At 44.3% G+C, this 15,243-nt stretch overlaps 1 protein-coding gene across 2 annotated transcripts in view; it reads left to right on the top strand.

Moving 5' to 3' along the window:
- Window positions 1-14,005, top strand: part of FBXO22 (F-box protein 22) — a 41,159-nt gene extending 27,154 nt beyond the window's left edge. The window contains exons 5-7 of one of the 2 annotated variants that reach the window (XM_006126236.5): window positions 11,153-11,317; window positions 12,319-12,484; window positions 13,332-14,005. In XM_006126236.5, coding sequence (XP_006126298.2) covers window positions 11,153-11,317; window positions 12,319-12,484; window positions 13,332-13,758 — 758 coding nt within the window. In that variant the 3' untranslated portion in view covers window positions 13,759-14,005. The remainder of the gene's footprint in view (window positions 1-11,152; window positions 11,318-12,318; window positions 12,485-13,331) is intronic. The other variant, XM_075897350.2, reaches the window with a different exon arrangement.
- Window positions 14,006-15,243: the final 1,238 nt, after the last annotated feature.

Genomic DNA, 15,243 nt, shown 5'->3' with positions numbered 1-15,243 from the left:
AACAGTGGTGCCTCATAACCGCAGACAAATGGGTTCTGGATTTGATAAAACTCGGGTACTGCATCCCATTCCTATCCCTTCCCAAAACCCAGCTCTTCAGGGACCCTTCTCATGAGGCTATTCTATGCCAAGAGATCAATCACCTGCTCCGTATTAATGCATTAGAAAAGGTCCCACACCAATACCTAAATACCAGCTTCTACTCCCGATACTTTCTCATGGAGAATGAATCAGGGGGCTGGAGACCCATCCTCAATCCCAGAACTCTCAACAAGCATGTGTAGTATCAACGCTTCAAGATGGTCATCCTCTCCACCATCATCCCTCAACAAAGACGACTAGCTGGCTACTCTCGACCTCCAAGATGTGTATTTCCATGTCGCCAGTCACCCTGCTCACAGAAGGTATCTAAGGTTCGTAGCAGGAAGGCAACATTTCCAATACACAGTCCTACCTTTCAGCCTTTCAATGGCCCCAAAGGTCTTTTTCAAGGTCCTGGCGATACTGGCGGCCCATCTGAGAAAACAGAACGTTTCTATCCCTGCCTAGTCGACAGTCTCATAAGAGGGAACTTGTTTCAAGAGACTCATGACTTAGTGACCACAAGATGTGTCTGCGTTATTTTTCACATGCGGGCATTGGAACACAATCCCGAGGGGATGTATTCACAATACACTGGGAGACAGCTCTATTATGTTTTCCCCCTCATACTGTTGCTCCACCAAGTAGTCACCCAGGTGCGCTTGGATAATGCCGTTATACTGATAGCGCCAGACTGGCCCAGATAGACCTGGTATATCTGCTCCATATGTCAGTTGATCGCCTACAGCGTCTCCCACGGCTCCCACACCTTCTCACTCAGGCTCATGTTCATCTTCAATATCCTCATCTCCGCACCCTGAACCTCTAGGCCTGACTCCTCGATGGCTCACTTCACTAGAAACGGAATGCACAGAGGAAGTCCAACAGATCCTCCTTAGTAGTCAGAGAACATCCACATGCAGAACTTACCTGTACAAGTGGCATTGAGTCTTCACCTGGGCTCACCTCCACAACCTCAATCCATCTTCTGCTCCATTACCTCCAGTCATACAATACATAACTGAGCTAAAAAACTCAGGACTTTCACTTAGTTCCCTAAAGGTTCACTTCTCCGCTATTACCGCCTTACATCAACCAATAGACACTGTTTGCACATCCCACTACCAAAAAGTTTCTCAAAGGATTGCAGAACATTTACCCACCCATCAAAACCCCGGCTCCAACCTGGGACCTCAATCTGGTCCTGAGAGCCTTAACAAGGAAGCCATTTGCACCTATGGCCAGGGCTTGCTGAATTGCGGCGAGACCCGCTCACCAGCTGCGCTGTCCAGTGATCTGCGCATGCTCAGATCATTCTGCGCATGCTCAGATCATTCTGCGCATGCTCAGATCGCCCGAACCCTGCTCTTCCGGGTTACAATCTACTCGCCACAGGCGAGTAGATTGTATTATTTGTCGAGCCCTGCCTATGGCGATTTGTTCTTTGCTTCACCTTTCCATGAAAATGACTCTATTGGTGGCAATAACATCCACCCCGAGAGTCAATGAGATTGCAGCACTTATGGCAGACCCTCCCTTCACTATCTGACCTCATCCTAAGTTCTTGCCTAAGGTGCTCTCCCCGTTTCACTGCAATGAGCTTATTAACTTACCACTCTTCTTCCCAATACCTCATGCCAACCAGACAGAAGCCACGCTCCACACACTTGATTTCTGGACGGCCATTGCCTTCTACCTGGAAAGAACTAAGCAAACCCAGAAAACCAACTATTTTTGTCAACCGCCAAGCAATCCCAGGGACTCCCCATCTCCTCCTAGAGGATCTCCAAATGGATCGTAGAATGCATCAAGCTAGCATACTCAACTTTTGGCAAAGACCCACCTGCACAACTTCATGCACATTCCACCAGGTACATGGCGACATATACGGCTTATACACAAGGCATCTCATTGTCTGATATATGAAAATCGGCAACCTAGTCCTCCACTCTCACATTTGCTGTTCACTATGCCCAGGACTCTTACGTGTCCAGAGAAACTGCATTCGGACACTCAGTCCTGACCAGAAGGGCATTACACTGTCCAAAGTTCCCACCTCCAGTGGATAAACTGCTTGGAGTCACCTAAGGTGGAACACCCACAGGGACACTCCTCGAAGAAGAGAGGGTTATTCACCCTCTGCAATAACTGATGTTTTTCAAGATGGGTGTCCCTGTGGAAGCTTCACCACCACCCTTCTGCTTCAGTGCTATCTTCTTATTTCTCCTGGGCAGAGAAGAAACTGAGGATCGCATCTCGTGCATATGCGTTAACCACCTAGCGCTTCTGCGCATTTGCGAGCTAGCTGTCAAAGCCAATGCTATCAAAAACCTACCAGCCAGGCACGCTGTGGCACCAAAACACCTAAGGTGGAGCACCCACAGGGATTCCCATCTCGAAGGATGTCAGTTACTGCAGAGGGTAAGTAACCCTCTCATATCAGCCCTATCTGAGACCTCGATACCCTCCATTTACACAACACTACAATAGACAAGAACACCAGCAGCATAGCAGAGGCAGAAACCAATGGCGTCACCCTTCCTCTACCAATTCTCAACTGTCTCAGCAGTCCCACAAGCAAATTTGATCATCACATCAAGGATCTGGAGAGCCTCTTACCTATTGCAATACTGTCGATGCAAACAAATCTCTTCCATCACCGATTGTTGCCTTTCTTCAATAACTGGCACCTCTGATAGATGGGTCCTGCAGGTAATTGAAAAAGGCTACCTTATTCCCTTTGTGTCCATACTGGCTTTCCACCCCCCTTCTCTGTCCCTCTTCAGGGACCACTCTCATGAGATCTTCCTTCAACAAGTAGAGCTCCTCTTACACTTTGGGGCAATTGAACGAGTCCCCACAAAGTTTAGAGGCAAGGGATTCTATTCGCATTACTTCTTGACAGAAAAAAGATTGAGGGGTTGGAGGCCTGTCCTGGACCTTCGAGTACTCAGTAAATTTGTACAGAAACAAAAATTCAAGATGGTGACACTTACTACAGTATTACTGGCATTGGAAAAGGATGACTGGTTCTCGTCCCTCAACTTGCAAGATGAATACTTTCACATTGCCATCTACCCTGCTTTCAGACATTGTCTTCATTTAGTTATAGATGCTCAACCCTACCAATATGAAGTGCTTACTTTTGGAATCTGCGGCCCTGAGGGTCTTCTCAAGGAGCTGGCGGTTGTCATAGCGTATCTGAGAAAACAAAGTGTTATATTTCCTTACCTAGACAACTGCCTCCTCAAGTTGCACTCACACAGCAATTCCTGCCGCTCTCTAAGACACCTAATCCAACACCTGGGCTTTCAGGTGAATGGAGCCAAATGGACACTATCTTACTCGAAAGATAGAGTTTATAGGAGCATGCCTCGATTCGACAATGGCCACCGCATCCCTACCTACAGACTGTTTTAAAAAAATTGTGGCCTCAGTAAATACCTTACGATCCGGCCCCCGCACAACAGCACTCGAATGCCTTCAGCTGTTGGGGCACATGGCAGCATACAACTTCGTAGTCGGCAATACCCATCTGCACATGAGATGCCTACGGAGCTGGCAGGGACGGGTGTACAAACCCAGTGTCTATCCACTATCCAAATCCCTTGCTCTGAGGAAGTGGGTCTGGCCCACGAAAGCTCATCACCTAATAAACCATCTTGTTAGTCTTTAAAATGCTACATAGTTCTGTCTTTTGTTGTTGCTCTTCCAGGCATAGTAAAGGATTCCTTACACTAAAGCCCAAAGAACCTGTGTTCCTGAGTCTCCTTCCGCCCACCAGAACCATCTGTCTCCATGACAACAGATGCATCTCATACAGGATGGGGTGCTCGTCTGCGTTGTCATACCTATGGTCCAGCTCTGACAATTTGCGCACAAACATCCTGAAACTGTGAGCAGTCAGGAATGCATGTGTCAAATTCCTCCAATTCATCGCCAACAGACACGCCAGACTATACATAGACAACATTGCAGCAATGTTTTACATAAATTGTCAGGGCAGAGCCCGATCTCGAGTACTCTGCACAGAGTCCATAGCACTTTGGAACTAGTGCCTGAAACACAACACAGTTATCACCTCAGTGCATCTTCCAGGCACAAGTGGCAAATGAACTTGCACATATTGGTGGACATCTTCCGCCTATGGGATCATCCTATAATAGATGTGTTTGCCACGCAGTCCAACAATCAGTGACCCCTTTTTTGTACCAGGGCAGGAATAGACAAGGGATTAATGAGGGTTGCGTTTTCTTATCACATAGATGTCTTATTTATTCTATGCGTTTCTTCTGATTCCCTTATTGAACAGGGTAGTTCACAAGATAAGGAGCGAAAGGGCATGTCTCATAATTATAGCACCAGCATGGCCACACCAGCCATGGTTTCCCTTCCTAGCAGCGATGTCCCACACCCCACTGATCCACTTACCTTGCATCAGGGATCTCCTCCTTCACACGGGCTCCCACGATGCCCATCCGAACCTCCACTCACTACACCTAAAGGCGTGGCTCCGTTCTCTGACCTCACAGCAAGTACAAATGGTCCTTTTATACACAGTAGGTCACAGATCACCCGCAAGACTTACCTTCAGAAAAATGGAAAAGATTCTCGACGTGGTATGCTCATAACCCGTTGGTTTCTTCAACATCCCCTTTACCTACCATCTTTGACTATCTTCTGCACCTTAAACAAGTGGGCCTCACAATAAGCTCCATTAAAGTTCACTTTGCAGCCATTACTACATTCCACTTCAAGATAGACAACTCATCCATATTTGCTCATCCACTCACCAAGAGGTTCTTAAAGGGCCTGTGGGCACTTTATCCAGGTATCAATCCACCAGTGCAACCATGGGGCCTGCATTTAGTATTGAATGCTCTAACTAAGCCTCCCTTCAAATCAATGGCGACTGCCTCATTATTACAGTTGCCATGAAAATGGTTTTCCTGGTAGCTATTACCTTGGCCAGATGAGTAGAAGAGATCGTGGCCCTAATGGTGTATCCCCCATATACCACCTTTTTAAAAGACCAGTCACTTTATGTACCTATCCCAAATTCCTCTCCAAAGTACAACTCATCCTTCCAGACAATAGATCTTCCCAGCTTCTTCCTCAAACCACATGCCAACTCTTTTGAGATGCAGATGCATACTCTTGACCTGTGCAGAGCACTCTCCTTTTACCTGCAGTGAACGAGACCATTCCAAGCATCTCCCAGGCTGTTTGTTTCAATAGCAAACCACAATAGGGGCCAGGCCAACTGGATTGCATCAAGCTTTGCTATGCACAGTCAGATATGCTCCCTCCAGAGGACATAAGGGCGCACTCAGCCAGAGCCATGGCTACCTCAATAGTTTTCCTCCATAAAGTACTCATAAGAGACATCTGTGCAGCTGCCACGTGGTCCTCCGACCACACATTTGCAAAGCACTGTGCACTTACGCAGGGACCTCTTTCCAACCTGAAACTAGCTAAGGCAGTTCTTTCCCCTGTGTTTCTGCCAGATCCGAAATCCCTACTTCCCTAAAAGGAAACTGCTTTGTAGTCACCTAATGTGGAGCACACACAGGGACATCTCTTGAAGTAGAAGAGGAGATTACACTCCTCAGTAGTAACTGACGTTCTTTGAGATGTGTCCCCGTGGGTGCTCCACAACCCTCCCCTCATCCCCTCTACTTCGGGATCCTGGCCTTTCTAAGCCATGGTTTCAGAGTAGAGAAGGAACTGAGGAGTGGGAGGAGAGGGCTTGCGCGTGTGTGATGCCTGCAGCCTAACAGCGCATGGCTGTTAGTGTGCGCCTACACAGCCCCAGGGACACTGCTATGAAATCTCCGCTCTGAAGCTCAGCGGCAGCGCACCAACCCTAATGTGAGGCACCCACAGGGACACTCATCTTGAAGAATGTCAGTTATCGGGGTGAGTAACCTCCTCTTCTCAATGGTTCTGCAGGGATCACAAGGACCATTTCACAAACATCAATGTGGAATGGTCAGCAAAGGTGCATGATGTGCACATTTTTAGGAACTCCTGCCTGTTCAGCAAGCTGTAAGTTCTCCAGCTTTTTTCTCTGACAGGAAAATTTCAGTCTGAGACATTGAAATGCCAATAGTGATCCTTGAAGACCCAGCCTACCCCTTGCTTCCGTGGCTCATGAAGCTGTTCACAGGCAGCCTAAACTGTAGCACAGAGCAGTTCAACTACAGGCTGAGCAAGTGAAGATTGGAAGTAGAATGTGTTTTGGGCAATTAAAGGGAAGGCTCTGCAGTCTGCTGACTAGGTTAGACCTCACTGAAAATGACATTGACACCACAATGGCAAAGTGCTGTGTCCTCAATAATATTTGTGAGAGTAAGTGGGAAATGCATCTGTCCGGGTGGAATGCTGGGCACAGCATCTAGCCATGGATTTTGAGCAGCCAGACACCTGGGCAGTAAGGAGAACACAGTGAGGGGCAGCTATAATCAGAGATGCTTTGAAAGACTATTTTATGAATGGCCAATTTTGAGAGTCACGGATGTCAATCTCAATGAGGTGTCCCTGCATTCAATCTGTTTGCCTGTAAGCACTCACCCCCACAAGCAATAAGAGACTGTTGTTCACAAATCATGCGTTCTTACTAAGGGAACACAGAGCAGTGACAGAAAAGGAGTCCAGGGTAGGAGTATAGGAAGTGTGTGGGTGCTCACAATGGACCCACAAAAAAGGGGCTCTTGAAAAATTTCACAAGGATTTCAACTTCCACCCCACCATCAAACTCAGCCTGGACCACTCCACACAAGAAATCCACTTCCTGGACACTACAGTACAATTAAATAATGGACAAATATCCACTATCCTATACCAGAAACCCACTGACCGCTACACTTACCTTCATCCCCTCAGCTTCTATCCCAGATACATTTTTCAATCTATTGTATACAGCCAAGCCCTAAGATACAACTGGATTTGCTCCAATCCCACGGACAGACAAACACCTACAGGATCTTTATAGAGCATTCCTAAAACTGAAATACCCACCTGGAGAAATGAAGAAACCGATTTACAGAGCCAAAAAAATACCCAGATATGAACTATTTCAATTCAGACCCAAAAGGGAGAATAACAGAATCCCACTTGTTATCACCTACAATCCACAACTCAAACCCCTCCAACGCATTATACACAATCTGTAACTCATCTTGGAAAATGATCTCTCACTCTGAGGCCTTTGGGGAAAAGCCTATTCTCGCTTACAGACAACCCCCCGACGTGAAATGCATTCTTTCCAGTAACCATGCTACACAACCACATCCTAAACATCCCGGAACCCAGCCCTGCTATCAGCCACAGTGCCAACTCTGCCCACATATCTATACAAGCAAATTCATTACTGGAGCCAACAACATAAGCTACCAAATCAGAGGATCGTAGATCCAGCAATTGATCTAGATCTATGCTATCAAATGCCAGCAATGCCCCATTACTATATATATTGGACAAACTGGACAGTCCGTATGGAAAGACTCAATTGACACAAATCAGATGTACATAAAGGGAACATACAGAAACCTGTTGGGGGAACGCTTCGATCTAAATAGTCACTCTTTAAAAGATCTCCAGGTGGCTGTCTTATCACAAACCAATTCTACAAGTCAAATACTCAGAGAGGTGTTGGAATTACTGTTCATCCATAAGTTCAGTTCTCATGCTAATGGCCTCAATCGAGATGAGGGATGGCTGGGGCATTATCAACCTAACATTCAGTGAAGGTGCAAACAGCTCTTTGTCAGTGTAGATTCTCGCTATTGCTATCCTTTGATCCTTATCCACTTCTTTTCATCTATCCAATCTTCAGGTATTTATAGATGCCAGTTCTGCCTACTTGTTTTTCCCTTTGATATTTTTATACCCTCTTGTTTCCCTCTCTTTTTTTTTTTTTTTTTTTTTTTTTTTCCTCCTTCCCCCATCTCCCTTCTTCCCTATTTATTTTGGGTCTGCATATCCTAAACTCCGGTCATCTGAAGATGTGGGCTGTACCCAGAAAAGCTCATGATACCATCTATGTTTTGTTAGTCTATAAAGTGCTACCAGACCATTTGTTGTCTTTTTTTATAATTGTGAGGAGGACAGCCTTTTGGTTTGTGATGCATCCCTTGGGGGTTGAATGTGAGGCTGCCCTTGACTCTTCCCTTTTCCCACCCCCATGTTCCAGGGTCCCTCCTAAAGGAGGCTGTAGAACTTTGGGAGGAGGGAACGTTGATCCACAAGAGCTGGGGAGTTGCCTATTCAGGAAGGAACACTGGAGTGTCACCATGCAGTCCATCACATTCAGTATGAATGACAGACAACACTTTCTCCTGGTGCTTTTGCTTCCTGTTCTCATGCTCTCTTTTCCTGACACTTTGCACACCTCTCCTCCAGCAATGTATTCCTCCACTCACTTACTCGTTCCCTATCCAAGTTGGTGAATTGAATTTGCTCCTTGAACATATCTTCCTTAGTCCGTTTTCACCTGAGGATTTGTGCCAGGCACACAGCTGGTAGGGCTTGGGGAATGCACAGCAGCTGATTCCTGTTTCCACCATAATGAAAAGTGAAGGGTAGAGTGTAAAGCCTAGTCTTTTAGAACAAAATTAAGGTCTCTCTGAAGATAATAGGAATGTGTTCTATTCAAGGCCACAGTTATATTTTTTGTCATTTTGCAGCCGGTATATGTCAGAGTTCTTAGGGAAGCAGCTGGTCTTGTTGTAGTGGCTAGCATGGTAAGAAGCAGGCCAGGCCATGGGTGGGCAAAAATGGCTCCAGTTGTGGTGGAAGGGCAGAGGCTTGTGCAATGCCCATGTGTTTCACCCTCTCCCAGCAAATGAGAGGTGCTGCTTTCCCTTGCTGCAGGAGCAAGCTAGTGGGAAGACAGAGAGGGTCTGGGCATGGTGTCAGGGCAGAGGCTCAAACCGTGGTTCACTGAAGATGAGCAATGGAAGTTTGCTGTAGAGGCATCAGCTATAGCTTCCACTGCTTCCACCAGGTTGTGAGAGATCATTCTTCTCCGAATAACACAGTGATAAGGAATGTATGCAGACCTGGCTTGGCATGGAAAGGTTTCCCTACTTTTGAAGAGCATAGGCTCATTGGTGAATCCTCATGGTTACAAGCATCTCCGTCCCCCTGCTGTGTCTGTATCAGAGGCAGTGGGGGGGAGGGAAGTAGGAGTGGGTACACATGGGAAAAAGACTTAAAAGTTGGCTCCCTGCGAGCACCAGCTCCTACCTGCTTCCCTCTTCCCCCTGTATGTAAACATGTAACTACTGAAAATTTCAGAGGTTATACATGTACAAAAATAATAGCATTTGAACATCCCTAGTTGAAGACAGAATAAGGCAGGCTGCCACAGAAACTGAGAGAAGAATTAAGTTCCTGTATGAGAGCTTTATGGAGAGATGCAGGGAGGATTCGTGTTTTGTCTCCAACCATGTTAACATACTTCTGGGGACCCCTACTGTGTAAGCATAGTGGCCACCACAGATCACACCAGATTATTAAAAATGGGTTACAGCAAGATTAAAAAAAAAAGTAAACTCATCAGAAGTGCCCACCCCAGGATTAGTGCCCGACTGTGAGATTTTCTGGGAAGAGGGGAATGTCTCAAAAATTATAAAAAGTTTTTGGCTCTCGGTGACCTTGTTTGCCCTGCTCGCCTGCTGACCATTTTCCTCCTCCTCTTCCTCCACCATGCTGTCCTACCTGCTGCTGCCTGAGTATCTTGGGAGGAATCCGTGGTCTGCCTTCAGAAGCTGATAGGGACTCCTCCACAACAAAGATCACATTCAGCTGCTCATAGAAATGACATGTTTGCGGTGATGCTCCAGACCATCCATTTGCCCCCTTTGTCTTTTGATACAAGTGTCTCAGCTACTTTATTTTCATGTGGCGCTGCTAGGTGTCCCTGGCATATCCTTTCTCCTCCATGTCCGTCCCTGGCGATCTTAGCATAGATATCTGTGTTTCTTTTGCTGGTTCATAGTTCTGGCAGAATGGATTCCTCTTCCCAAACAGCAATGAGTTCCAGGACCTCCTGCATGCTCCATGCTGGTGCTTGTCTATGACCTGGGGAACTCCTGGAGCTCATGAAACTTGAACTCATGATCAGGTGTGCTGCCTGCCCTGAGGTCTGCTCGCCACACCTGCCACACAGAAAATGAAATTCAGATTTTCCTGGGGCTTTTCCTGTTCACCTAGAAAGCAGTAGAGTTGAAAGTCCTGGCCATTCAGTCGTGGGTCACTGTGGGACACCTCCTGGATTGTTTGATTTTTCACAGTGCTGCATTTGCACTACTGGAAAGTTGACCAAGATAGACTGAATTTAGTAGTTACTCCTTGTGAAAGCAGTACAGAAATTTACTTTAATGGCCCTTTGAGTGGACAGAACTGGTTTGGTAGTGTTTTTAGAAAAATCAACCTAAACTCCCAGTGTAGTAGATCAGGTCGCAGCATTCACCTTTCTAAATCTTTGCATCTGCAAAATAGACTGTACTCTCTGTATCTCTTAGGCAGAAGAGGACATGAAGCACACATCACATTTTTTTAGTTGAGGTCATATTTCTGAACAGTCCTATAGGTGTATGTTAAGAAAATCTCCCATATTTGAGGAGTCTATCTCTAATGAATTCATCAGTCCAGATTATTCCGCCAAACATTTTTTGGATCTGCTTGCTTGTTTTCACTTTCTGCATTACAAGTAAAGTTCAATGGCTATAACTGAAAAAACATTAAAGTGAATTTTCCTTTATTTTGAGTTTACTTGTATATTTGACACTTTGTATAGTTACTGTCTCTGTTTGAGTGAATCACCACATATTAACAGCATAAACACAAGATTGTAAATGCATAGAAATTGACAAGGAAACTTGGGGTCTGCTGTACCAAATAAGACTTTGTTTTTTAATTGACCAGCTTTCAACTTGACTGTGGGTAATGTTTTCAAAAGCACCTGCAGCTCATTTTTTTAATTCAGTTTATCTTTATGTATGTCATAAGGTACGCAAAAGTATTTTAATCACAATGACATATTCACATTATACATCTTTATCAGTTACTCCTATGGGCTCAAGCAGTAATCAACCTCAAGAAATTGAAGATGGTGAAGCTGGCTTTGCTTTATTGTTTCCTAAAATTGATGGTGTGAAAATCCATACCTTCCACTTTTTTAAAGACTTGAAGAACAGGGTCTTTGATGAAAGCAAATTCACTGAAGCAGGCAAGTAATTTAATTTTATATAAAATTCTTTGTGTGCTGTAGCCTCAGTTTTACTGGAGCTTTGTGTGAAGTGAGTTGCTGTATTTGTAACTGTCAAATTCAAGTAATTCTGTGACAGTGTCTGTGGACATAAACCACCATGTGAAGCATGAACCACTGTACAAATGCAAAAATATGAGGGTGTGAGGTATTAATAACTTTGTTTTCCCAGCAGGGTATTAAAGTACAAAGTGTAATCTCTAGATGTGAATTTTGATCTTTTCAGTAAAATTTTTGAGCAGTGCTGCTGTTCCTGCTCAATTCAAGAGTGGGGATGTAACAATCCCTGTACAATGATTTTCTTTTGGTAGCTGCTTGCTTTATTGAATAGTCAACACAAGATCAGGACTGTGCAACTGAAAATGTTTTGATTGTCTGAAACCTCCAAACCCTTTTAAACTTCAACAACTCTACTGCTCCTCACCATAGCATACAATTTGGGGACTAGAGTGTGGAAGTGAGCAAGAGTCCTCTGGTGAATATAAAATAATGTACAGTCAATATAATATGTACTTAGCAAAATGTCTTGTTTGTGACGAGTAATTTGGCCAGTTTCTTTTCATGATCTGCTGACTTCTGGGAATTGACAGGTACTTTTTCTGTGGCTGGAAAAACCCAAAACAGTAATTATTGAGGGAGTCAATGAGAGCTGAAGGGGATTTATACCATCTGGCTAACAAAGGACGCTATGGAGGAGAATCTCCACATTCGTGTGCGTGTGTGTGTGAATAAATATATCTTTGAAAATGCAAGCTATCTAGCCCACCACTTGAGGGCCCAGGGTGAGTTGTGATAGAGCTTCTTCATAGTGCTGCAATAGCAGTGAACTAGGCAGTATTATGGAAAGTGATTGAGTGTAGGTGTAAAATAAACATGAGAATAATTCAAATGTTTGGATTTCAGAGACTGAGACCCTGTTTTAAAGATTAAAGTGTGTGTTGTTTGTTTTTTGGCATTCCCAGGTCTTAAGAATAATCCAGAGCTCCGTGTGGTTCTTCTATTTGCCTACAATTCCTGGAAGCCAGGAGCTAATCGGTTTCTTCATCAGATAATCAATTGTTTAAATGAAAAAAGTATCATCTTGGCTGGGGGGCATGTGGAGAGCTTGACGTCACTGATCTCTGAGAAGTGGGTATCTCAAGTTAATTTGAGACTGGTACAGAACTGTGAGTGAGAGATCCCTCTAGTCCCCTGACACCAATGCCTCTCACCCTGCCCACAGGTGTGCAATTAATGTGTTAATTGCAGGCGATAACTGTGATTGACAGTCCTAGTAGCCACAGTATTGGATCCTCAGACAATGTTATGATTGCAGTACTCCTTTAAACCCCATTGTGCATAGGTATTGCAAGTTTGAGACTGCTGTGATATAGTATGTTTATCAAGGGAAGAATCCAAAAAAGGCAAATATCAAAATATGTTCATTATGGCTAATAGGTCACAACTTAAGATAACTCTAAAAGCCAGCATGTCCTGGCAACCAAGAAAAAGGGAGAAGCAACAGTAGTCACAAGCTTTTACTATCTGTCGTCGTCTTCTTACTGCTGCTCTATTTTGTTGTTTGAATTCTGAGTACTAATTTGTCCATAGGGTAGCAGGCCTATACACAGAAATAAATGGATATAGAGTCCCTGGCAAACTACTTAACTACCTAGTTTGGTGATCCCACAGATTCAAATCAGTATTGGCGCACAGAACTCTGTTAATGCCCAAGGAGGACAGCTTCTCGTTGCTGAGGCATAGGAAAAGTTTGCCATTAGCTAGTGTGTACTGTGATGCTCTCTGGTATTTGACTAGACTTACACAAGACTTACACTACACTTTTGTTTTAGTGTGTGAACGTAAAGAAAATCCAACTTTAAAAGATTGTCATCTATATTAGATGTTCAGTTTACATATTGTTCTAGTGCAGCCTGTTTAAATCTAGAGTGGTTCCATTGGAATCTTTTCTGATTTGCTGTATGTTATCTTTCAGTAATGCTGAGGCTGGTAATTCCTGTGGTGTGGTTGGATTGGCTTTCAGTGGACCCCAGCTACAGAGTGCTACGGTTTTGTTAGACCAGGATGTGATTGACGAGAGGACTGTAGAAGCAGCAATGCAGCGTCTCAAAGCAGCAAACATTCCTGAGCAGAACACCATTGGGTTCATGTTTGCATGTGTTGGCAGGGGATACCAGTATTATAAAACCAAAAGGAATCTTGAAGCAGATGCATTTAGGAAGTTTTTCCCTAATGTCCCCCTATTTGGCTTTTTTGGTCATGGAGAAATAGGATGTGATCGAATAGTCACTGGGAATTTCATACTTAGAGAATGCAATGACATAAAGGATGATCTGCTTCATGGTTATACTACAGTTATGACTCTTATTCATCTTGGTTCAACTAAAGCAAACCAAGTTTAAACTTGTTTTTTTAAATACATCAGCTAAGGTAAATGGGTGTTTCTGTTCCAGAAAACTGAAAAACTTGGGATGTACATACATATATCAACAGCACTTTCCAAAATCTAAAGTTGTCATTTTTGTAATTTTATAAAATCATGTAGTCAGGACAGAGTTTAACACAATGGCTACGTCTACACTGGCCCCTTTTCCGGAAGGGGCATGTAAATTTCACGAGTCGTCGTAGGGAAATCCGCGGGGGATTTAAATATCCCCCGCGGCATTTAAATAAAAATGTCTGCCGCTTTTTTCCGGCTTTTAAAAAAGCCGGAAAAGAGCGTCTAGACTGGCCCAGAGCCTCCGGAAAAGGGCACTTTTTCCGGAGGATCGGGGCCAGTCTAGACGCTCTTTTCCGGCTTTTTTAAAAGCCGGAAAAAAGCGGCGGACATTTTTATTTAAATGCCGCGGGGGATATTTAAATCCCCCGCGGATTTCCCTACGACGACTAGTGAAATTTACATGCCCCTTCCGGAAAAGGGGCCAGTGTAGACATAGCCAATATGTATAGGGAAGCTTTGCATTTTGTGTAATACTGTGGAGGTCAGAACAGCAAGTAAATGTAAATGTGTTCAAATTTTACAATACAAGGATGCTTTTCTTTCTCTTAAGGCTAAAAGAGAGCATAAATGGCAGTGTAGACTAGCATCAACACTCAACAGTATATGGAGAGGTAAAGCATCAGTGATGTCTTATACATAAAAAAGTCTTTAAAAGCTGCTTATTTGTATGGTTCCACCTTTACCTGAATCTTCTCTCAACAGATATCTGTACATTCCATCTATATTCAGAACTGGGCCCTACCTACAAGTAATAACATCTCTTTATTAGGCCAAACAAGTGAGAATATTTGGGCAATAATCATGAAACATTCATTGAATAAAATCTATACATATATTTTAGAGAGCATTTGTTTGTGTGTCTGTCTGCGAGTCCACTTGTTCAAGAACTCCTAAACGTAATAGAGAGAGCTAGCAAATGTGGTATGCAGCATCATAGAATCATAGGGTTGGAAGAGATCTCAGGAGATCAAGGCCAACCCCCTGCTAAAAGCAGAACTAATCCCAACTAAATCATCCCAGCCAGTTAAAAACCTCTATGGATGGAGGATTCCACCACCTTCCTGGGTAACCCATTCCAGTGCTTTACCACTCTCCTAGTGAAATGGTTGGATATTAGGAAAAACTAAGACCTCCCCTGCTGCAATGTGAGACCATTGCTCCTTGGTCTGTCATCTGTCACCACTGAGAACAGTTTCTCTAGATACTCTTTGGAACCCCCTTTCAGGTAGTTGAAGGCTACTATCAGATCTCTTCCCCCGCGCCCCTTCTGTAGACTAAATAAGCCTAAATTCCTCAGCCTCTCCTCATAAGTCGTGTTCCAGACCCCTAATAATTTTTGTTGCCTTCCACTGGGCTTTTTCCAATGCATCCACATCCTTTCTGTAAC

Source organism: Pelodiscus sinensis, chromosome 14 (genome assembly GCF_052426305.1).
Source record: "Pelodiscus sinensis isolate ZL-2025 chromosome 14, ASM5242630v1, whole genome shotgun sequence".
NCBI lineage: Eukaryota > Metazoa > Chordata > Testudines > Trionychidae > Pelodiscus > Pelodiscus sinensis.
Note: the sequence above shows the minus strand (reverse complement) of the source record. Positions and strands in the feature narration are given on the sequence as shown.